Consider the following 23,697-nt stretch of genomic DNA (forward strand, 5'->3'; position numbering starts at 1 on the left):
ACTTGCCGCCCCAGTACGTGTAACTGTTAGATGCACACACACTACATGTTAATGTTTTTAAATTTGTATCAATTGTAAAGTCTCGTCTGTAGTCTTTTTCATATGTGTCAGATCCCAGTAAGACTAGCTGTCGTCATTGGCGTTGGCTAATGGGATCATAATACATCAATTGTGGTGGCAATACATTCAAGCAATTTGTGAAAAGTAATAGGTACACTCTGACTTGGAATAATATAACTCTTGAAACTTCCATTTCCTTTGTGTTTAGGTCATTCTTACCAATCAGATGACTACAAAGGTTTGGAGTGGCCAATCGAAGCTTGTTCCTGCCTTAGGTGAGAAGGACTGTTGTGATGCACTGACTGTAGATGCTACAAACAATAATACCTACCCCCCCGTAAACTGTACATGAAAATTATGTAACAAACGGTTAAGGCCAAGAATTACAGTACATTTTGCAATTCAGACAGTCATATACAGTGCCTTGCGAAAGTATTCGGCCCCCTTGAACTTTGCGACCTTTTGCCACATTTCAGGCTTCAAACATAAAGATATAAAACTGTATTTTTTTGTGAAGAATCAACAACAAGTGGGACACAATCATGAAGTGGAACAACATTTTATTTGGATATTTCAAACTTTTTTAACAAATCAAAAACTGAAAAATTGGGCGTGCAAAATTATTCAGCCCCCTTAAGTTAATACTTTGTAGCGCCACCTTTTGCTGCGATTACAGCTGTAAGTTGCTTGGGGTATGTCTATCAGTTTTTTGCAGACTCCATCAGGTTTTCCATCAGGTTTTCTTCCAGAATGGTCCTGTATTTGGCTCCATCCATCTTCCCATCAATTTTAACCGTCTTCCCTGTCCCTGCTGAAGAAAAGCAGGCCCAAACCATGATGCTGCCACCACCATGTTTGACAGTGGGGATGGTGTGTTCAGGGTGATGAGCTGTGTTGCTTTTACGCCAAACATAACGTTTTGCATTGTTGCCAAAAAGTTCAATTTTGGTTTCATCTGACCAGAGCACCTTTTTCCACATGTTTGGTGTGTCTCCCAGGTGGCTTGTGGCAAACTTTAAACAACACTTTTTATGGATATCTTTAAGAAATGGCTTTCTTCTTGCCATTCTTCCATAAAGGCCAGATTTGTGCAATATACGACTGATTATTGTCCTATGGACAGAGTCTCCCACCTCAGCTGTAGATCTCTGCAGTTCATCCAGAGTGATCATGGGCCTCTTGGCTGCATCTTTGATCGGTCTTCTCCTTGTATGAGCTGAAAGTTTAGAGGGACGGCCAGGTCTTGGTAGATTTGCAGTGGTCCGATACTCCTTCCATTTCAATATTATCGCTTGCACAGTGCTTCTTGGGATGTTTAAAGCTTGGGAAATCTTTTTGTATCCAAATCCGGCTTTAAACTTCTTCACAACAGTATCTCGGACCTGCCTGGTGTGTTCCTTGTTCTTCATGATGCTCTCTGCGCTTTTAACGGACCTCTGAGACTATCACAGTGCAGGTGCATTTATACAGAGACTTGATTACACACAGGTGGATTGTATTTATCATCATTAGTCATTTAGGTCAACATTGGATCATTCAGAGATCCTCACTGAACTTCTGGAGAGAGTTTGCTGCACTGAAAGTAAAGGGGCTGAATAATTTTGCACGCCCAATTTTTCAGTTTTTGATTTGTTAAAAAAGTTTGAAATATCCAATAAATGTCGTTCCACTTCATGATTGTGTCCCACTTGTTCTTGATTCTTCACAAAAAAATACAGTTTTATATCTTTATGTTTGAAGCCTGAAATGTGGCAAAAGGTCGCAAAGTTCAAGGGGGCCGAATACTTTCGCAAGGCACTGTACCTCTCCCAATTTTTTAACCCAACTCATTTACTGTACAATTAGCTTTTTCCTGTCTGCCAATGGCTCATAAATATTTCTTAGTGTCATGTGTGGCTGTGCTAAGTAACTGTTGTTAAATGTGAGCGTGTCACTGATTGTAGACGTGGTTAACATGGCTCTGTGTGGGTGTCTGTGGTCTTGTAAATCTGCAGGTGAGAGCTGGGGTCACGCTGCTACACAGAGACTCATCCTACACTGGGAGGGCACACACAGGTACTGTACTAGCACCCCTTTACATGGATGGTCTCTGGAAGGAAGCCTACCTGCTACCACAATTATTTGTCCCTGCCAGGGTTTCTGTTTGGCACTGGACAACGTGACCAGCAAGATTGACATTTACCAAACATTTGAGAAATTACCGGACTTCCATATGCATTGGGTGCGTAACTCATTAGGGCGTCCACCCACGGTGCTCAAAATCACATGTAGATTATTGTAATTCATCTTAACAGAATATACAGTGCCTTGCGAAAGTATTCGGCCCCCTTGAACTTTGCGACCTTTTGCCACATTTCAGGCTTCAAACATAAAGATATAAAACTGTATTTTTTTGTGAAGAATCAACAACAAGTGGGACACAATCATGAAGTGGAACGACATTTATTGGATATTTCAAACTTTTTTAACAAATCAAAAACGGAAAAATTGGGCGTGCAAAATTATTCAGCCCCTTTACTTTCAGTGCAGCAAACTCTCTCCAGAAGTTCAGTGAGGATCTCTGAATGATCCAATGTTGACCTAAATGACTAATGATAAATACAATCCACTTGTGTGTAATCAAGTCTCCGTATAAATGCACCTGCACTGTGATAGTCTCAGAGGTCCGTTAAAAGCGCAGAGAGCATCATGAAGAACAAGGAACACACCAGGCAGGTCCGAGATACTGTTGTGAAGAAGTTTAAAGCCGGATTTGGATACAAAAAGATTTCCCAAGCTTTAAACATCCCAAGGAGCACTGTGCAGGCGATAATATTGAAATGGAAGGAGTATCAGACCACTACAAATCTACCAAGACCTGGCCGTCCCTCTAAACTTTCAGCTCATACAAGGAGAAGACTGATCAGAGATGCAGCCAAGAGGCCCATGATCACTCTGGATGAACTGCAGAGATCTACAGCTGAGCTGGGAGACTCTGTCCATAGGACAACAATCAGTTGTATATTGCACAAATCTGGCCTTTATGGAAGAGTGGCAAGAAGAAAGCCATTTCTTAAAGATATCCATAAAAAGTGTCGGTTAAAGTTTGCCACAAGCCACCTGGGAGACACACCAAACATGTGGAAGAAGGTGCTCTGGTCAGATGAAACCAAAATTGAACTTTTTGGCAACAATGCAAAACGTTATGTTTGGCGTAAAAGCAACACAGCTCATCACCCTGAACACACCATCCCCACTGTCAAACATGGTGGTGGCAGCATCATGGTTTGGGCCTGCTTTTCTTCAGCAGGGACAGGGAAGATGGTTAAAATTGATGGGAAGATGTGGCCACTCTAGGTGGCCACAAAATGAAAGAATTATATAAAACTAATGTTGGACAATCAAATTCTATATTTAAATTAACAATTCGTTAAGGCTGGTTCATTGAGGGAAAGCTTATTTTGCAAGGCTCCTTTGAAACAAGGCCTGCGCCATACATTTAAGAAAGTACTTGTTTCCAAAGCTCAAATGATATCACTCTTTTGACAGTTTTACTGGATTATTGTCATTTGAACTATCGTGGGGTCGTGACTAGTGTTTTTATTTATATATATATATATATATAACACACATCTCAACATCAACTGTTCAGAGGAGACTGTGTGAATCAGGCCTTCATGGTCAAATTGCTGCAAAGAAACTATTACTAAAGGACACCAATAAGAAGAAGAGACTTGCTTGGGCCAAGAAACACGAGCAATGGACATTAGACCGGTGGAAATCTGTCCTTTGGTCAGAGTCCAAATTGGAGATTTTTGGTTCCAACCACCGTGTCTTTGTGAACGGATCTCCGCATGTGTGGTTCCCACTGTGAAGCATGGAGGAGGTGTGATGGTGTGGGGGTGCTTTGCTGGTGATATTTTAGTGATTTATTTAGAATTCAAGGCACACTTAACCAGGATAGCTACAACAGCATTCTGCAGCGATACGCCATCCCATCTGGTTTGGGCTTAGTAGGACTGTCATCATGTCAGGTAGTCCTGGGGCATTGTCCTAGGGCTCAGGTCCTCTGAGAGAGAGAAAGAAAGAGAGAAAGAGAGAGAGCACACTTACATTCACACAGGACACTGAATAGGACAGGAGAAGTACTCCAGATATAACAAACTGATCCTAGCCCCCCGACACATAAACTACTGCAGCATAAATACTGGAGGCTGAGAGAGGAGGGGTCAGGAGACACTGTGGCCCCATCCGAGGACACCCCCGGACAGGGCCAAACAGGAAGGATATAACCCCACCCACTTTGCCAAAGCACAGCCCCCACACCACTAGAGGGATATCTTCAACCACCAATTTACCATCCAGAGACAAGGCTGAGTAGACTGTTGGAAAAGCATTACAGGAAGCTGGCTGAGAGAATGCCAAGAGTGTACAAAGCTGTCATCAAGGCAAAGGATGGCTACTTTGAAGAATCTCAAATATAAAATATTTTCATTACTACATGAATCCATATGTGTTATTTTATAGTTTTGATGTCGTCACTATTATTCTACAATGTAGAATAAAAAATGTAACAAACAACCTTGAATGAGTAGGTGTCCAAACTTTTGACTGTACTGTAGATTGATGGGGGAAAATGTACTTAATCCATTTTAGAATAAGCTTGTAATGTAACAATGTGTTAAAAGTCAAGGGGTTAGAATACCTTCTGAATATACTATATATGCCTTTTTGAAGTTGGAGCACATTGACTGGTATGTCCATCAATGAATAAAAAGCATTATTTTGCAATGGATAATATTTTGGTCCTGGACAATATGGCCGGCAATTTTTATTTATTGACTTAAAAATAAAAATATCGGCCAAAAGCATTCATATCCAAGCATAAACACAGTCCTGTGCATTTCCAAAAGGGAAATGCCAGTCTTGGAGCCAAGGGACCACAGCACCCAATGGACACTTTTCAGGCCTGGCTGGTGTAAGTGTATGTTTCAGTGTGCTACTGCTCAAACACTTACAGTAGTTGGAGGTAAAGTGCATAACTTTGCAGATGGAGCCAGCCTGCTTTTTGTCGCCTGGCTTTCTCACTACAATGGCTGCTGCTGCCTATCAGTCAGTGGAGAAAAGCTCAGTGTCTATAAAGCCCAAGGTCTCATGGTTAGTGTGTCATTGTGCACTGTAGTTTATCCTCACTCTGTTTGAATGGCAGCACACACTTGCTAACCCCTCTCCCTCCCGCTCTCCACTAAATGAGAAATGGACAGACAGGCTGACTAACATAATGTTCTATATGAATGGCTGGCTTTTAGGTGTTAATGTGTGTTTTGCCCTTGTGAAAGACTGCAGCTCCTCACCCAGGGTTTGACATTACGCCCAAAACAGTCACATTTGCGACTGTTTGATTTGGCAATTGGTCGCAAGGGTGCCAGTGAAAAGAATGTGCCTAGTCATTAAGGGAGTGCTGAGTAGTCGGACATGGGCAATTGTCTGGATACGATTATGATCCAAGTATTTTTTTTGTAATTTTTAATTATATACATTTTTTATTTCACCGTTATTTAACCAGGTATGCAAGTTGAGAGCAAGTTCTCATTTACAATTGCCACCTGGCCAAGATAAAGCAAAGCAGTTTGACACATACAACAACACGGAGTTACACATGGAGTAAAAACAAACATACAGTCAATAATACAGTAGAAAAATAAGTCTATATACAATGTGAGCAAGTGAGGTGAGATAAGGGAGGTAAAGGCAAAAAGGCCATGGTGGCGAAGTAAATACAAAACAGCAAGTAAAACACTGGAATGGTTGATTTGCAGTGGAAGAATGTGCAAAGTAGAAAGACATAATGTGGTGCAAATAAATACAGTAGGGAAAGAGGTTGTTTGGGCTAAATTATAGATGGGCTATGTACAGGTGCTGTAATCTGTGAGCTGCTCTGACAGCTGGTGCTTAAAGCTAGTGAGGGTGGTAAGTGTTTCCAGTTTGAGATTTTTGTAGTTCGTTCCAGTCATTGGCAGCAGAGAACTGGAAGGAGAGGCAGCCAAAGGAAGAATTGGTTTTGGGGGTGACCAGAGAGATATACCTGCTGGAGCGCGTGCTACAGGTGGGTGCTGCTATGGTGACCAGCGAGCTGAGATAAGGGGGGACTTTACCTAGCAGGGTCTTGTAGATGACCTGGAGCCAGTGGGTTTGGCGACGAGTATGAAGCGAGGGCCAGCCAACGAGAGCGTACAGGTCGCAGTGGTGGGTAGTAAATGGGTCTTTGGTGACAAAACGGATGGCACTGTGATAGACTGCATCTAATTTATTGGGTAGGGTATTGGAGGCTATTTTGTAAATGACATCGCCGAAGTCGAGGATCGGTAGGATGGTCAGTTTTAAAAGGGTATGTTAGGCAGCATGTGTGAAGGATGCTTTGTTGCGAAATAGGAAGCCAATCCTAGATTTAACTTTGGATTGGAGATGTTTGATGTGAGTCTGGAAGGAGGGTTTACAGTCTAACCAGACACCTAGGTATTTGTAGTTGTCCACATATTCTAAGTCAGAACCGTCCAGAGTAGTGATGCTGTTGGACAGGCGGGCAGGTGCAGGCAGCGATCGGTTGAAGAGCACGCATTTAGTTTTACTTGTATTTAAGAGCAATTGGAGGCCACGGAAGGAGAGTTGTATGGCATTGAAGCTCGCACTGTTAACACCGTGTCCAAAGAAGGGTCAGAAGTATACAGAATGGTGTCGTCTGCGTAGAGGTGGATCAGAGACTCACCAGCAGCAAGAGCGACATCATTGATGTATACAGAGAAGAGTCGGTCCCTGTTGCACCCCCATAGAGACTGCCAGAGGCCCGGATAAAAGGCCCTCTGATTTGACACACTGAACTCTATCAAAGAAGTAGTTGGTGAACCAGGCGAGCCAATCATTTGAGAAACCAAGGCTATCGACTCTGCCGATGAGGATGTGATGATTGACAGAGTCGAAGGCCTTGGACAGGTCAATGAAAACGGCTGCACAGTATTGTTTCTTAACGATGGCGGTTAAGATATCGTTTAGGACCTTGAGCGTGGCTGAGGTGCACCCATGACCAGCTCTGAAACCAGATTGCATAGCGGAGAAGGTATGGTGGGATTCTAAATGGTCGGTAATCTGTTTGTTGACTTGGCTTTTGAAGACCTTAGAAAGGCAGGGTAGGATAGATATAGGTCTGTAGCAGTTTGGGTCAAGAGTGTCCCCCCCTTTGAAGGGGGGGATGACCGCAGCTGCTTTCCAATCTTTTGGAATCTCAGACGACACGAGAGGTTGAACAGGCTAGTAATAGGGGTGGCAACAATTTCGGCAGATAATTTTAGAAAGAAAGGATCCAGATTGTCTAGCCCGGCTGATTTGTAGGGGTCCAGATTTTGCAGCTCTTTCAGAACCTCAGCTGACTGGATTTGGGAGAAGGAGAAATGGGGAAGGCTTGGGCGAGTTGCTGTGGGGGGTGCAGTGCTGTTGACCGGGGTAGGGGTAGCCAGGTGGAAAGCATGGCCAGCTGTAGAATAATGCTTATTGAAATTCTCAATTATAGTGGATTTATCGGTGGTGACAGGAAACACTATCTTCAGTGCAGTGGGCAGCTGGGAGGAGGTGTTCTTATTCTCCATGGACTTCAGTGTCACATAACTTTTTTGAGTTTGTGTTGCAGGAAGCAAATTTATGCTTGAAAAAGCTAGCCTTGGCGTTTCTAACTGCCTGTGTATATTGGTTTCTAGCTTCCCTGAAAATGTGCATATCACGGGGGCTGTTCGATGGTAATGCAGAACGCCATAGGATGTTTTGTGTTGGTTAAGGGCAGTCAGGTCTGAAGAGAACCAAGGGCTATATCTGTTCCTCTTTCTAAATTTATTGAATGGGGGCATGCTTATTTTTATTTTTTTAAATAACCAGGCATCCTCTACTGACGGGATGAGATCAATATCCTTCCAGGATACCCCGGCCAGGTCGATTAGAAAGGCCTGCTCGCTGAAGTGTTTCAGGGAGCGTTTGACAGTGATGAGTGGAGGTCTTTTGACCGCTGGCCCATTACGGATGCAGGCAATGAGGCAGTGATCGCTGAGATCTTGGTTGAAAACAGCAGAGGTGTATTTAGAGGGCAAGTTGTTTAGGATGATATCTATGAGGGTGCCTGTGTTTACGGCTTTGGGGTGGTACCTGGTTCATTGATAATTTGTGTGAGATTGAGGGCATCAAGCTTAGATTGTAGGATGGCTAGGGTGTTAAGCATGTTCCAGTTTTGGTCGCCTAGCAGCACTAGCTCTGAAGATAGATGGGGGGCAATCAGTTCACATATGGTGTCCAGAGCACAGCTGGGAGCAGAGGGTGGTCTATAGCAGGCAGCAACGGTGAGAGACTTGTTTTTAGAGAGGTGGATTTTTAAAAGTAGAAGTTCAAATTGTTTGGGAACAGACCTGGATAGCCTGCAGAGTTCTGTCCTACTATCTTTGCAGTAGATTGCAACACCGCCCCCTTTTGCCATTCTATCTTGTCTGAAAATGTAGTTAAGGATGAAGATTTCAGAATTCTTCCTAAGCTAGGATTCAGACATGGCTAGAACATCCGGGTTGGCAGAGTGTGCTAAAGCAGTGAATAAAACAAACTTTGGGAGGAGGCTTCTAATGTTAACATGCATGAAACCAAGGCTATTACGGTTAGAGAAGTCATCAAAAGAGAGCGCCTGGGGAATAGGAGTGGAGCTAGGCACTGCAGGGCCTGGATTCACCTCTACATCACCAGAGGAACAGAAGAGGAGTAGGATAAGGGTACGGCTAGAAGCTATGAGAATTGGTCGTCTGGAACAGAGTAAAATGAGGTTTCTGGGGGCGATAAAATAGCTTCAAGGTATAATGTACAGACAAAGGTATGGTAGGATGTGAATACAGTGGAGGTAAACCTAGGTATTGAGTGATGATGAGAGAAATATTGTTTCTAGAAACGGTTGGGGATGAATCAGAATTAGTTGGGTAACATAAGATGTTTTATTTACTTTCATAATATGCTTATGTGAGATACTTGTCATTAGAATGTCTCCTTTTGCACTATACTGTTGGCAGTTGCATTTTTCCCTTCTCTGCTAGGAAAAAGTAACTTGGGGCCCAGATGGGGGAGAGGTCAGGCTTGTCTTTTAAATGTCTGTGCTTACCAGAATATCAGAAGGGGAGGAGGACAGAATAGAACATTGTCTTCATATGTGAATGTATCTGTTAAACCATGTGAAGGGAGAACCAATTATCTCTTGGCTCCACAATGTCTGTGCGCAAGTCACTCCCCTCTGAGCTTGTCCAGGAGTGGGGAGAAGAGGGGTTTTTACTTGAGATAGGAGAAGATAAAGTTGACAATTGATATATGCCATTGGATGAGGTAATGTTTTGGTACTATAAAGTACCAGGAACGAGATTAGAATCTCGTCTTAGAGACCAAACTGAACGATAAGTTTTAGCTAATGCTATGGGATACTCCTCTCTCAAGTGAAAGTCTTTCTTTGTGAACTGTTCCTAAGATCTGTGGTTCGTCATGTAAGTTGAGAGGGGTGTACCTTGGATATAAAAGATCTTGGTATTCTCTTATAGGCACTCTCAGATAATTCATTTATAGACACTGAATTGATCTGAGAGTCAAAGGGCTATGGTGGAGCTCATATAATTAAAGATTAAGTATAACTCTGACTGGTGTGTGGTTTGTAAACTCTCCTCATTTAGTAATACAAGAAATTACCACGACAAAACATAATTGAAACCAGGTGATGTCATCGCATGTGTGGGTGGTGGAACTGAAAGGTTGGATAAAGTATAGTGAGCAGGGCTAGAGGGTCTACAGTGAAATAAGCCAATAAACACTAACCAGAACAGCAATGGACAAGGCATATTGACATTAAGGAGAGGCATGCTTAGTCGAGTGATCATAAGGGTCCAGTAAGTAGTGCGGTTGGTTGGGGTCATGTCGATTCAGACAGTTAGCCGGGCGATCGGTAGCAAGCTAGCATAGGATGGAGGTCTGTTTTTAGCCACCTCGTGCATTTCCGTTGGTAGATTAGTGGGGCTCCGTGTGGTAGAGGGGATCAATCCAATTGGAAAAATAGATATAGTTATAGTGACCCAAGAAAAATTGTTCGATAGACCTATTCAGATAGCAGCCAATAAGACAGCTAACGATTAGCGGGCCGCAGATGGGCGTTCAGGTAACGTCGCAAATGAGGGGCCAGTTGGATAACTCCCTCGGGGAGATAACGGCGGTAGTCCAGACGTGAAGGCCCGGTGGGGCTCCACATCGGCAGTTGATGTTTGCTCCGGGATCGACGTAATAATCTGTGATTAAAAAAAATACATTACAATATTTTTATCTACCATGCATCTTTATGTCGTGTGCGGTTCTACGTGGTCTAAGTAACGGGCTAGTTTGGATTTAACACTGATACAAATGCATCTGTAAAAGGCTAATATCGGCCAATTTTTTAAAATATATATTTTTATATTGGTGAACCAATAAATCGGTCGGGCTCTGAGTAGAAAGTGTACTTGTTTGCCTTTTGGATAATGCTCATCAAGCATCAATGAGGTTGTAATTGGAGTATATCTATTTCACAAAATAGATGGCATCATGAGGAAAGACAATTATGTGGATATATTGAAGTAACTTCTCAAGACATCAGTCAGGAAGTTAAAGCTTGGTTACAAATGGGTCTTCAAAATGGACAATGACCCCAAGCATACTTCCAAAGTTGTGGCAAAATGGCTTAAGGACAACAAAGTCAAGGTATTGGAATGGCCATCACAAAGCCCTGACCTCAATCCTATAGAAAATTTGTGGGCAGAACTGAAAAAGCGTGTGCGAGCAAGGAGGCTTACAAACCTGACTCAGTTACACCATCTCTGTCAGGAGGAATGGGACAAAATTCACCCAACATATTGTGGGAAGCTTGTGGAAGACTACCTGAAACGTTTGACCCAAGTGAAACAATTTAAAGGCAATGCTACCAAATACTAATTGAGCGTATGTAAACTTCTGACCCACTGGGAATGTGATGAAATAAATAAAAGCTGAAATAAATCATTCTCTCTACTATTATTCTGACATTTCACATTCTTAAAATAAAGTGGTGATCCTAACTGATCTAAGACAGGGAATTTTACTAAGATTAAATGTCAGGAATTGTGAAAAACTGAGTTTAAATGTATTTGGCTGTGTATGTAAACTTCCGACTTCAACTGCACAAACTCTGCGTTCCTGGTGGGCCCAGAGAGCAAATCAAGTGCACTATATTGCTAATAAATGGATTTACAGCTACATGATCCTATTTCCCTATTTAGGCTTGCATATCTGTTAACTTTTTTCCTTCATTACCCACCCTAATTCATCAAGTCTGCTAGCTAAACTACAAATGTCAAATGGTTACTTGTTTTTTATGTGATATAAAAAATCATACTTTTATATATACACTGCTCAAAAGAATAAAGGGAACACTTAAACAACACAATGTAACTCCAAGTCAATCACACTTCTGTGAAATCAAACTGTCCACTTAGGAAGCAACACTGATTGACAATACATTTCACATGCTGTTGTGCAAATGGAATAGACAACAGGTGGAAATTATAGGCAATTAGCAAGACACCCCCAATAAAGGAGTGGTTCTGCAGGTGGTGACCACAGACCACTTCTCAGTTCCTATGCTTCTTGGCTGATGTTTTGGTCACTTTTGAATGCTGGCGGTGCTTTCACTCTAGTGGTAGCATGAGACGGAGTCTACAACCCACACAAGTGGCTCAGGTAGTGCAGCTCATCCAGGATGGCATATCAATGCGAGCTGTGGCAAGAAGGTTTGCTGTGTCTGTCAGCGTAGTGTCCAGAGCATGGAGGCGCTACCAGGAGACAGGCCAGTACATCAGGAGACGTGGAGGAGGCCGTAGGAGGGCAACAACCCAGCAGCAGGACCGCTACCTCTGCCTTTGCAAGGAGGAGCACTGCCAGAACCCTGCAAAATGACCTCCAGCAGGCCACAAATGTGCATGTGTCTGCTCAAACGGTCAGAAACAGACTCCATGAGGGTGGTATGAGGGCCCGACGTCCACAGGTGGGGGTTGTGCTTACAGCCCAACACCGTGCAGGATGTTTGGCATTTGCCAGAGAACACCAAGATTGGCAAATTCGCCACTGGCGCCCTGTGCTCTTCACAGATGAAAGCAGGATCACACTGAGCACATGTGACAGTCTGGAGACGCCGTGGAGAACGTTCTGCTGCCTGCAACATCCTCCAGCATGACCGGTTTGGTGATGGGTCAGTCATGGTGTGGGGTGGCATTTCTTTGGGGGGCTGCACAGCCCTCCATGTGCTCGCCAGAGGTAGCCTGACTGCCATTAGGTACCGAGATGAGATCCTCAGACCCCTTGTGATGTTGGTGCGGTTGGCCCTGGGTTCCTCCTAATGCAAGACAATGCTAGACCTCATGTGGCTGGAGTGTGTCAGCAGTTCCTGCAAGAGGAAGGCATTGATGCTATGGACTGGCCCGCCCGTTCCCCAGACCTGAATCCAATTGAGCACATCTGGGACATCATGTCTCGTTCCATCCACCAACGCCACGTTGCACCACAGACTGTCCAGGAGTTGGCGGATGCTTAATCCAGGTCTGGGAGGAGATCCCTCAGGAGACCATCCGCCACCTCATCAGGGGCATGCCCAGGCGTTGTATGGAGGTCATACAGGCACGTGGAGGCCACACACACTACTGAGCCTAATTTTGACTTGTTTTAAGGACATTACATCAAAGTTGGATCAGCCTGTAGTGTGGTTTTCCACTTTAATTTTGAGTGTGACTCCAAATCCAGACCTCCATGCGTTGATAAATTTGATTTCCATTGATCATTTTTGTGTGATTTTGTTGTCAGCACATTCAACTATGTAAAGAAAAAAGTATTTAATAAGAGTATTTCATTCATTCAGATCTAGGATGTGTTATTTTAGTGTTCCCTTTATTTTTTTGAGCAGTGTATATATATTTTTTAAATGCTGCTTAAGAAACTCTATGCTCGCCATTATGCTCCAACCCTGTAATTACAGTGTGGGGGGTAGGGAAGGGGAAGGAGGGGGGTGAACGGCCAATGAGTTTCTCTGTGGGTCCTGTTTTTTGTTACACGTCCATGGGCTTATCAAGATTAAAAATGATAAATGACATGAGAAACATTGACAACACTAACTATTCTCAATTGGAATTTGAAAGTCCTAAATTGTCCTATCAAACGTTCCAGCTGTCTTGATATCCTAGCAAGAAACCACATTGACATGGCCAACGCTCCAAGAAACACCAGCTCCATAAGGACGAACATGGAATGCAGAACCATTTGTACAAACGGGTTGCTTTTTCATCAGCCCCAAACAAAACTAAAAGGTGTAATCATAATGATACAAACTCCAAATCACCATCTTTGGTAAAGGTGAAGACCAAGAATGCAGAATCACTTTTCTTAAATGTATCCATAATGGAAAGAAATGACCTTTTTTAATGCGAATGCTCCAAATTAATACGATCCTACGTTTGATTCTCTGAACAGCATATTGTGAGAATTAACTGAATGCCATCAGGTTATTGGGACCAAAGTTCCCTAAAAAAATGTCAGCACTGAGCAAAATACAGGTCTGCTGAGCGTAAACATGAACATTGTGAAAATTCTGTCCAACTTCCAGCGTGCGTTTACTGTAGACACTGAGGCTGTACCCGTTTTAACAGTGGTCATGTAAGCCTACCAGAGTGGCCTACAATCAAAAACAATGGAGAAAATGCATCCTTTAATATTTTAACATGGAAATAGCTGTTCTCATTCAGCCTACAGTAGCAACCAATGTGTGGTGTTCAATGTAGGTCTACATTACATGAGACTTTTAAAAAAAACATGCAGGCCTTAACCTGTTTATCCACTTGTCCTTCAGACAATGAGGTGACTGAGAATGTTGTGGTGTTTGCAAGGAACCACTTTACAAAATAAAATGCATTATTAGTCCCATACCATTACAGAGAATCAGACCGCTTATGTTACCCTCTGTCTATTGGCTACTTAGTTTATGCAAGCCTGTCTCAAAATACAACACTGCCCCTTTAAGACAAAAAAAAGCTCTTTACCTGAAGCGCTTTTCAAATATGTCTAAAAATGTATAAATGTTGTGCTCTTGTAGGATGCAATCACTCCTCCATTGCTGACTACAAATGATCTATAACTGGGCTAATAACTTGCTAACTAGCAAAGGATATGAACAAATTCTGCAGACGTGGCTACATGTAGCTCTCGCTTTGATCTCAAAACAAGCGCATCTACTCACGACCGCTCATGCTGTAAACACAGTCCAGATCAAAGTAAATGGCACAGATCCATATATGGCAATGGTCTGTTTGCATATAGGCCTACTGCATCTGATTGTTTATGCCGCACCGGTCTGTGTAGAGTACGGGCTGAGTAATGTGTGCCAATCCAGTAGAATCCTACTCCGATGCATTCTGCCTACAACAAAATCTCTTGCATAGTTTTTTTGTTGCCTTGAAAGTGGCTAACATTGCGTTGATTCAATCACAATTGTCACAGTAAAGGGAAAGGTTGATAGGGTTAAGAGCGAAAACTCTAGAACAGTGGTCACCAACCTTTTTTGAATCAAGATCACTTTGAATCCAAATGCAATCCGAGATCTACATGATTGGTGACCACTGTTCTAGAGTTTTCCCTCTTAACCCTATCAATGTTTCCCTTTACTGTGGCAATTGTGATTGAATCAATGCAATATTAGCCACTTTCAATGCAACATACCGAAACAAAACAAACTATGCAAGAGATTTTGTTGTAGGCAGAACGCATCGGAGTAGGATCCGGTGCCCATTTGTTTTGAAAATGCCACCACGCTGGTGCGCACCTGAATTAAAGGATAATAACTACACCATTTTTATTTTTCCCAGATCTAAAAAATGGTCCCCAAATGTGGTTTATGCATTGTTGTGGACTTAAAAACAAGAATGGGATGTTCTGTTAAAAAAACTACAAAAAATGGGGGAAATCAGTCCTTCTCCCCGCTTTCTATTTGTCCGTGGTATAGTTTTGATATATTTTATTTTATTCTGCCCCCTCTAGAGGATTTCGCAGAAAATAACACGTGGTGCTTTGAAATCTGCAATAAACACATTTTGCACTTTTTATTTTAAGTCCCTTTTGTTGTTACAGTAAATATATCCAAATCAATGTAAGAACACAAGGGCATGCTAATTAAAAACATAGCTGTTCATTATTAGCCTTGTTCTGTATGGAATGCAGGTGATAAGACACAGGCCATTGTAAATTATTATTTTTGTTCTAAACAAAAGTTAGTTTAGTACCCTGTCCTCACCTCTGTTTCCTTCTCCTAGACTTGCATCCCTGTACAAGTCACCCAGCCAAAGGGAGGCCACAGTACCCTACCAGATCACTGTGAGTACACAACACTGGCTTTCTCCCAACACTCTCAAATGGCATCCTTTCCTCACCTCCTGTCCATCATGATCAGTGATTGGTGAAAAGATTGGATAGTCCACTTCCAACCATATTGCTTTTATCTATCTTGTCCTTCCAAACCAGTGGTAATGAAGGAAAGGAGTTGGGCCAAATGTATGTTGTTTATGCAATAACTTTGTGTACAAACTATTTTGCACCCGGAAAACTGGAGGCATCGCCTCTGTGAGGGGTCTTTTTGGAATGTTTACAGCCCCTAAAACCATTTTGGATATAATTTGATTACTGGAGGAAAATACACTAGCTGTGTTCAAATACCCATATTGAGTATATACTATTAGTTAATTTTAGTATACTGTAAACGAACGGTATGGTTTCAGTTGAGCGTACTGGCACTTTGCCTGTCTACCGGAAGTTGAATCTGTTGCGATGAAACCTCTTGCTAGCTTGTTAACATAACAATTGACTAGCTAGACATTTTACGACTTCGGGTGTGTACATAAATTCAATCTGGAGTGCTAGAGTGCGCTCTGGGAGTTCGTAAATTCAGAGCGGTTCGCTCTCGGAGCTTTCAGAGCACACACTGATTACTTGATTACATTGCTCTGCATTTTCTTCAAATTTGTCATAATTGGTTAAAGCAATACATTTGTATCCGCTTTCATCGGACTTCGGCAGCATTTTCTGCAATTTTCTTCAAATCTGAAAATGTTGTGAAGCCACACCCATTTTCTGAATTGCATTATGGGTCCTAAAAGCACAGAAATAGTGTCCACTGCTTGAATACTTCGTATTTTGGTGGATTTTAGTACGACATCCGTGAACTTTTGGGATACTAACTATATTCATGCTATGGCCAATAAGCATACTATATACTCAATTTACATCACAAATAGTACGGTTAGTATGAGTATTTGAACACAGCTACTATGTTGATGTATGACTGTGTATAATAAATACTGCAATGCCAACAGCTGTGGTTGAATTGAGCTTTAAGACTCAATCAAATCAAAGTTTATTTGTCACGTGCGCTGAATACAAACGGTGAAATGCTTACTTACAGGCTCTAACCAATAGTGCAAAAAAATGTATTAGGTGAACAATAGGTAGGTAAAGAAAGAAAACAATAGTAAAAAAGACAGGCTATTTACAGTAGCGAGGTTATAAAAGTAGCGAGGCTACATACAGACACCGGTTAGTCAGGCTGATTGAGGTAGTATGTAGATATGGTTAAAGTGACTGCATAGATGAACAGAGAGTAGCAGTGGCGTAAGAGTGGGGTTGGCAGGTGGTGATGGGTGGGACACAATGCAGATAGCCCGGTTAGCCAATGTGTGGGAGCACTGGTTGGTCGGCCCAATTGAGGTAGTATATACATGAATGTATAGTTAAAGTGACTATGCATATATGATAAACAGAGAGTAGCAGCAGCAGGGGGGGCACACAATGCAAATAGTCCAGGTAGCCATTTGATGACCTGTTCAGGAGTCTTATGGCTTGGGGGTAAAAACTGTTGAAGCCTTTTTGTCCTAGACTTGGCACTCCGGTACCGCTTACCATGCGGTAGTAGAGAGAACAGTCTGTAGCTGGGGTCATTGACCATTTTTAGGGCCTTCCTCTGACACCGCCTGGTGTAGAGGTCCTGGATGGCAGGCAGCTTAGCCCCAGTGATGTACTGGGCCGTACGCACTACCCTCTGTAGTGTCTTGTGGTCAGAGGCCAAGCAATTGCCGTACCCGTAACATGCTTTCGATGTTGCAGCTGTAAAACCTTTTGAGGACCTCAGGACCCATGCCAAATCTTTTTAGTTTCCTGAGGGGGAATAGGCTTTGTCGTGCCCTCTACACGACTGCCTTGGTGACCATTCAAGTTTGCTGATGTGGACACCAAGGAACTTGAAGCTCTCAACCTGCTCCACTACAGCCCCGTCAATGAGAATGAGGGCATGCTCAGTCCTCCTTTTCCTGTTTTCCACAATCCTCTCCTTAGTCTTGGTTACGTTGAGGGATAGGTTGTTATTCTGGCACCACCCAGCCAGGTCTCTGACTTCCTCCCTATAGGCTGTCTCGTCGTTGTTGGTGATCAGGCCTACCACTGTTGTGTCGTCTGCAAACTTTATGATGGTGTTGTAGTCATGCCTGGCCATGCAGTCATGGGTGAACAGGGAGTACAGGAGGGAACTGAGCACGCACCCCTGGGGAGTTCCAGTATTGAGGATCAGTGTGACAGATGTGTTGTTGCCTACCCTCACCACCTGAGGGCGGAGCGTCCGGAAGTCCAGGATCCAGTTGCAGAGGGAGGTGTTTAGCCCCAGGATCCTTAGCTTAGTGATGAGCTTTGAGGGTACTATGGTGCTGAATGCTGAGCTGCAGTCAATGAATAGCATTCTCACATAAGTGTTCCTTTTGTTCAGGTGGGAAAGGGCAGTGTGGAGTGCAATAGATGATCTGTTTGGGCGGTATGCAAATTGGAGTGGGTCTAGGGTTTCTGGGATAATGGTGTTGATGTGAGCCATTTACCAACCTTTGAAAGCACTTCATGGCTACGGACGTGAGTGCTATGGGTCTGCAGTCATTTATGCAGGTTGCCTTTGTGTTCTTGAGCACAGGGACTATGGTGGTCTGCTTGAAACATGTTGGTATTACAGACTCGGACAGGGACATGTTGAAAATGTCAGTGAAGACACCTGCCAGTTGGTCAGCACACGTCTTGGTAATCCGTCTGGCTCCGCAGCCTTGTGTATGTTGACCTGTTTAAAGGTCTTACTCACGTCGGCTACGGAGAGCGTGATCACACAGTCGTCCGGAACAGCTGATGCTCTCATTCATGCTTCAGTGTTGCTTGGCTCGACGTGAGCATAGAAGTGATTTAGCTCGTGTCACTGGGCAGCTGGCGGCTGTGCTTCCCTTTAGTCTGTAATAGTTTGCAAGCCCTGCCTATTAAGACAAGCATCGGAACCGGTGTAGTATGATGCAATCTTAGCCCCTGTATTGACGCTTTGCCTGTTTGATGGTTTGTCACAGAGCATAGCAGAATTTCTTGTAAGCTTCCGGGTTAGAGTCCCGCACCTTGAAAGCGTCAGCTCTACCCTTTAGCTCAGTGCGAATGTTGCCTGTATCCATGGCTTCTGGTTGGGGTATGTACGTTTAGTCACTGTGGGGACAACGTCCTCGATGCACTTATTGATAAAGCCCGTGACTGATGTGGTGTACTCCTCAATGCCATCAGAAGAATCCCGGGAACATGTTCCAGTCTATGATAGCAAAACAGTCCTGTAGTTTAGCATCTGCTTCATCTGACCACTTTTTAATAGACTGAGTCACTTGTGCTTACTGCTTTAATTTTTGCTTGTAAGCAGGAATCAGGAGGATAGAGTTCCATTCACTATTTAAGTGTGTAGATGACATGCATTTTTATCCCCGCTGGCCCGGTTTCAATACTGGTGCATGATAATAGTCTAAATCAAAACAAATATCAAACGTATATGTAAAGACCAGATTAAATCTAGAATAATCTGAATTATATATTATAATTTGTAAATGATGCCAAGCATAAACAATTTTTTTGCAACTTGTTCAAATCATAGTTGCACACCTCATGTAGCCCTGCCCATATGTTTTAATGTTTGTATAAAAAGTAAAGTGGCCAAATAACTAATTCAAATTAAGCACGTTTAATCTGCTTTACAAGGGGTGTAGAGTTTAACTGGCATACATAAGCAGTGAGTTTCAAGTTTGGGGAAGAGAATTTTCACCATGAAAATGCACCTTTTATAATAAAAGCATTACATGCATAACTGCATTTGCGGTCACTTTTGATGATGGTGTTTTCCGCTATTGGAACATTTGCGTTTTATAGCCTACTAACGTGTGCATTGCTGCGCTTGTAGTATGAAGAAATAGCCTAATAGTTTATCAATATTTTAAGCTAAATGTTCTGATCTGTTGCGTCAGCCATATTGCATGAAGTTTTTTTTAATGCTAGTGGTTGTATTAATTTGGGATCTATTGTATCCCACAACTGTCCCAGAATGTTTTGGATTATTTATTTATTGCACAGAATAGAATAGGTCAATTTTTGTACTATGGGGGATAGTAGATTGACACAGGTTAGTGCTTTTGCTGCTTGTTAGGCCTACTCATCTTGTTGGCAGACAAAGTAAATGTGGATAGTTCTTCCAATATCTTCAATATGCACCTTGGAATTGGATAAGGACGCTCGCAGTTGTGTGATCACGTGACAGAACCATGTGAGTGAAAGGGCGCTTCGGATTGCGCAGCACACTCGGAGGAGAAGAACGCAGCACCAAACAGATTTTTTTTATGGTGCATTACAGCCACAAAGGGGATGCTGCTGTGAAATTCGAGGCATTATCAAATGCTTGTCAAATTGTGAATGAGAGACATGATGTCTGTACAGCCTGTACAAAATACAAAGCAGAGCTCATGCCTTTCAAGCAACGTTTTTAAAATCATCATTAGTCTCATCATGCAGCCTTACAATGTATTCAAAATCAAAACATACAGCCTAACGTTTGTAGAACAACTAAAGTTACATTAATAACTCTAAATTAAGCATATAGGAGTACCTATTTATTTGTTAACAGCTCAACACAGAATAGCTACATGTGCGCACTCCCTCAAATCGTTTGAGAAAATATTTATATTTTATTCAGCTTTGATCAATTGGATTCTTCATACTATAATATAAAATAGTTCCACGGAATTCTAAGAACATTTTGTCTGCTAAATTTACTAGTGTAGCCCACAGCCATTTGGCGTAGCCACATCAGGACCTAACATAAGGACAACTCAAAGTATGCAATTATTTCCTTCTGAAATAGACTACATTTTCTTCATATCATTCTTCTTTAGACCTGTGTAAAATAAATAATGAACTTTAAAATGGCATGTAGGCTGTGCGTGGAAGACGGATGCTAAATGTGTTTGTTAATTAATGGTCAATTACGTGAGACCGACAGTTATTTGCTTGACAATCACTGCCACAGCCCTACTTCGAGTCAATTAAAATTATATTCACATTCTGTATCGGCAGGACAGTTGAAAAGTTGCACCTTCTGGCTGAGGATTTTAATGCAGGGAAACTGAAATCTGTTTCACCTAATTTCTACCAACATGTCTCCAGTGTAACTAGAGGTGAGAAACTCTAGATCACTTCTACTCTGCACAAAGAAATCTGACCATAACTCCATCTTAATTCGTGCATACAAGCAATAACTTAAACAGGAATACCAGTTATGCGCTCAATACGGAAGTGGTCCGATGAAGCGGATGCTAAGCTACAGGACTGTTTCACTAGCACAGATTGGAATTTGTTCCGGGATTCATCCGATGGCATTGAGGAATTTACCACAAGTCACCCCTTCAGTTATAAGTGCATCGACAACGTTGTCCCCGTAGTGCTCATACATACCCTAACCAAAAGCGATGGGTTACAGGCAACATCTGCACTGAGCTAAAGGCTAGAGCTGCCGCTCTTAAGGAGAGGGACACAAATCCAGACGCTTATAAGAAATCCCGCTACGCCCTCCGACGAACCATCAGTGTCAATACAGGACTAAGATTGAATCCTACTACACCAGCTCTGACACTCGTCGGATGTGGCAGGGCTTACAAACCATCACGAATTACACAGGAAAACCCATCTGTGGACTGCCCAGTGATGCAAGCCGACCAGACGAGCTAAATGTCTTCTATGCTCGCTTCTAGGCAAGAAACAACCATGCATGAGAGCACCAGCTGTTCCGGACAACTGTGTGATCACGCTCTTTGTAGTCTGTAAATCCTTTAAACAGGTTAACATTCACAAGGCCACAGGGCAAGACCGATTTTTGGGATGCATACTCGGAGCATGTGCTGACCAGCTGGCACGTGCCTTCACTGACATTTTCAACCTCTCCTTGACCCAGTCTGTAATACCCATATGTTTCAAACAGACCTCCATAGTCCCTGTGCCTAAGAACACCAAGGAAACCTGTCTTAAATGACTACCGCCCTGTAGCACTCGCATCTGTAGCCATGAAATCCTTTGAAAGGCTGGCCATGGCTCACATCAACACCATCATCCCAGGCACCCTGGACCCACTCCAATTAGCATACCGTCCCGACAGACCACAAATGATGCAATCTCTATTGCACTCCACACTGCCCTTTCCCACCTGGACAAAAGGAACACCTACGTGAGAATGCTGTTCATTGACTACAGCTCAGCGTTCAACACCATAGTTCCCTCCAAGCTCATCACTAAACTAAGGACCCTGGGATTAATTACTTCCCTCTGCAATTGGATACTGAGCATTGACGGGTCGCCCCCAGGTGGGGGTAGGCAAAAACCCATCTGCCATGCTAACCCTGATCACGGGGGCCACTCGGGGGTGCGTGCTTAACCCCCCTCCCGTACTCACTGTTCACCCACGACTACGTGGCCCCACATGACTCCAACATTTCATTTTTTACACCCCCTTTTCTCCCGAATTTCGTGGTATCCAATTGTTTAGTAGCTACTATCTTGTCTCATCGCTACAACTCCCGTACGGGCTCGGGAGAGACGAAGGTCGAAAGCCATTCGTCCTCCAAAACTCAAGCCAACCAAGACGCACTGCTTCTTAACACAACGCACATCCAACTCGGAAGCCAGCCGCACCAATGTGTTGGAGGAAACACCGTGCACCTGGCGACCTGGTTAGCGTGCACTGCGCCCGGCCTGCCACAGGAGTCGCTAGTGCGCGATGAGACAAGGATATCCCTACCGGCCTAACCTAACCCCATATCCCTACCGGCCTAACCCGGTAGGGATAGCCCAGTACATCACTGGGGCGAAGCTCCCTGTCATCTAGGACCTCTACCAGTCACTCCGACTCTCTCGTACCCCAGTACACTGACTCTGTACAGGAAACTCCTTGTAATGTAGCTTTTATATAGCCTCATTATAGTTTTGTGTTGCTCTTTTATCTATTTGCTAATATTCTAACTGCATTGTTGGGAAAGGGGCGTGTAAGTAAGCACTTCATGGTGAAGTCTACACCTGTTGTATTTGGCGAATGTGACATAAAATTGAATTTCATAATCTAAACTTACTTTGTGGCTAGCACTACAAATGGCTATAATACACACAGAAAATACTGAGCTGTGGAAGAAAAAGCTCAGACCTGCATAGCAATGGAAGGTATTGCACCCCATAGTGAAACGTACCAGCTACGTAGAGCACTATTAAAGTTTCATAACATATCTGACGTTTCTCATGGTTATGTACTTTTAAAAACCTAATTTCTACATGTCAGTCATATTGCACCTTGAAATATGTTATTACTTTAAATTATTTTCTATTCAGATTTTTGTTCTGTAAACTGATTATACAACCCCACTGAGGGAATAAATCATTATGCTTTATATTTGTCCAATTCCTCACTCCCAGGGTCAAGGCTTTCGAGACGCGCCCCCCTCAGACCAACCAAAGGCCTCAGATGACCCCTCTGTGAGACAATCAGGAAGCTTGAGCAAGCGTCCCCGGACGGAAGAGGACCAATCTACAAGAACATAGGGAAACGAGTGGTTTTAGACCATGAATGTGAAATATCGTTTTGTTTGAATGGTATTATACTTAGGGGAACAAAAACCCAATATACTCTTGTCTGCACAGTTTGTTGCTGAATATTTTGCTCAACACAATGTACAGTATTTACACTGAGTTGAAATACAATATTTGCCTCTGTCAATAGCTGTCCTGTAATTACTGCATGTTATCATCATGTACAGGTAACTGCAAAAATAAAGGAAACACACCAACGTAGTGTCTTAATAGGGTGCCACAAGCTGCCAGAACATCTTCAACACGCCTTGGCATAAATTCTACCAATGATTGTATATATTGTAGGAATGGACAAAGCCATTAATCACGTGACACCATTCATTCCTATGTGAAGACACAAAAGCGCATTGAAGACAAAAGAAGTCGGTTAAGATGGCATTGCATGGAGGCATAACATGCTCAGTTTGAGCTGCTCCAGGAAGTGCCGTTGCAGGCTAGCTCAATGCTGCCCCCTCTCATTGAGTAAAGGCTTCCTAGCCGTATGTTAAAGTTCGGCTGGCGCCTAGGTGAACTTGGCTAGGTGAACCGAACAAGTGTACTCGCAGACAGCATGAAAAG

The 23,697-nt window shown here is 43.0% G+C and overlaps 1 protein-coding gene across 1 annotated transcript in view; it reads left to right on the forward strand.

Annotated features, from left to right (window-relative positions):
- The window catches only part of rad51c (RAD51 paralog C), a 30,114-nt gene extending 6,778 nt beyond the window's left edge, over nucleotides 1-23,336 (forward strand). The window contains exons 7-10 of the mRNA XM_021617941.3: nucleotides 269-335; nucleotides 2,055-2,115; nucleotides 15,450-15,510; nucleotides 22,966-23,336. Of these exons, the coding sequence (XP_021473616.3) occupies nucleotides 269-335; nucleotides 2,055-2,115; nucleotides 15,450-15,510; nucleotides 22,966-23,091 (315 nt within the window). The 3' untranslated portion in view covers nucleotides 23,092-23,336. The remainder of the gene's footprint in view (nucleotides 1-268; nucleotides 336-2,054; nucleotides 2,116-15,449; nucleotides 15,511-22,965) is intronic.
- The last annotated feature ends 361 nt before the right edge of the window (nucleotides 23,337-23,697 follow it).

The sequence above is a fragment of the Oncorhynchus mykiss genome, chromosome 10 (genome assembly GCF_057628025.1).
Source record: "Oncorhynchus mykiss isolate SJ-2025 chromosome 10, ASM5762802v1, whole genome shotgun sequence".
NCBI lineage: Eukaryota > Metazoa > Chordata > Actinopteri > Salmoniformes > Salmonidae > Oncorhynchus > Oncorhynchus mykiss.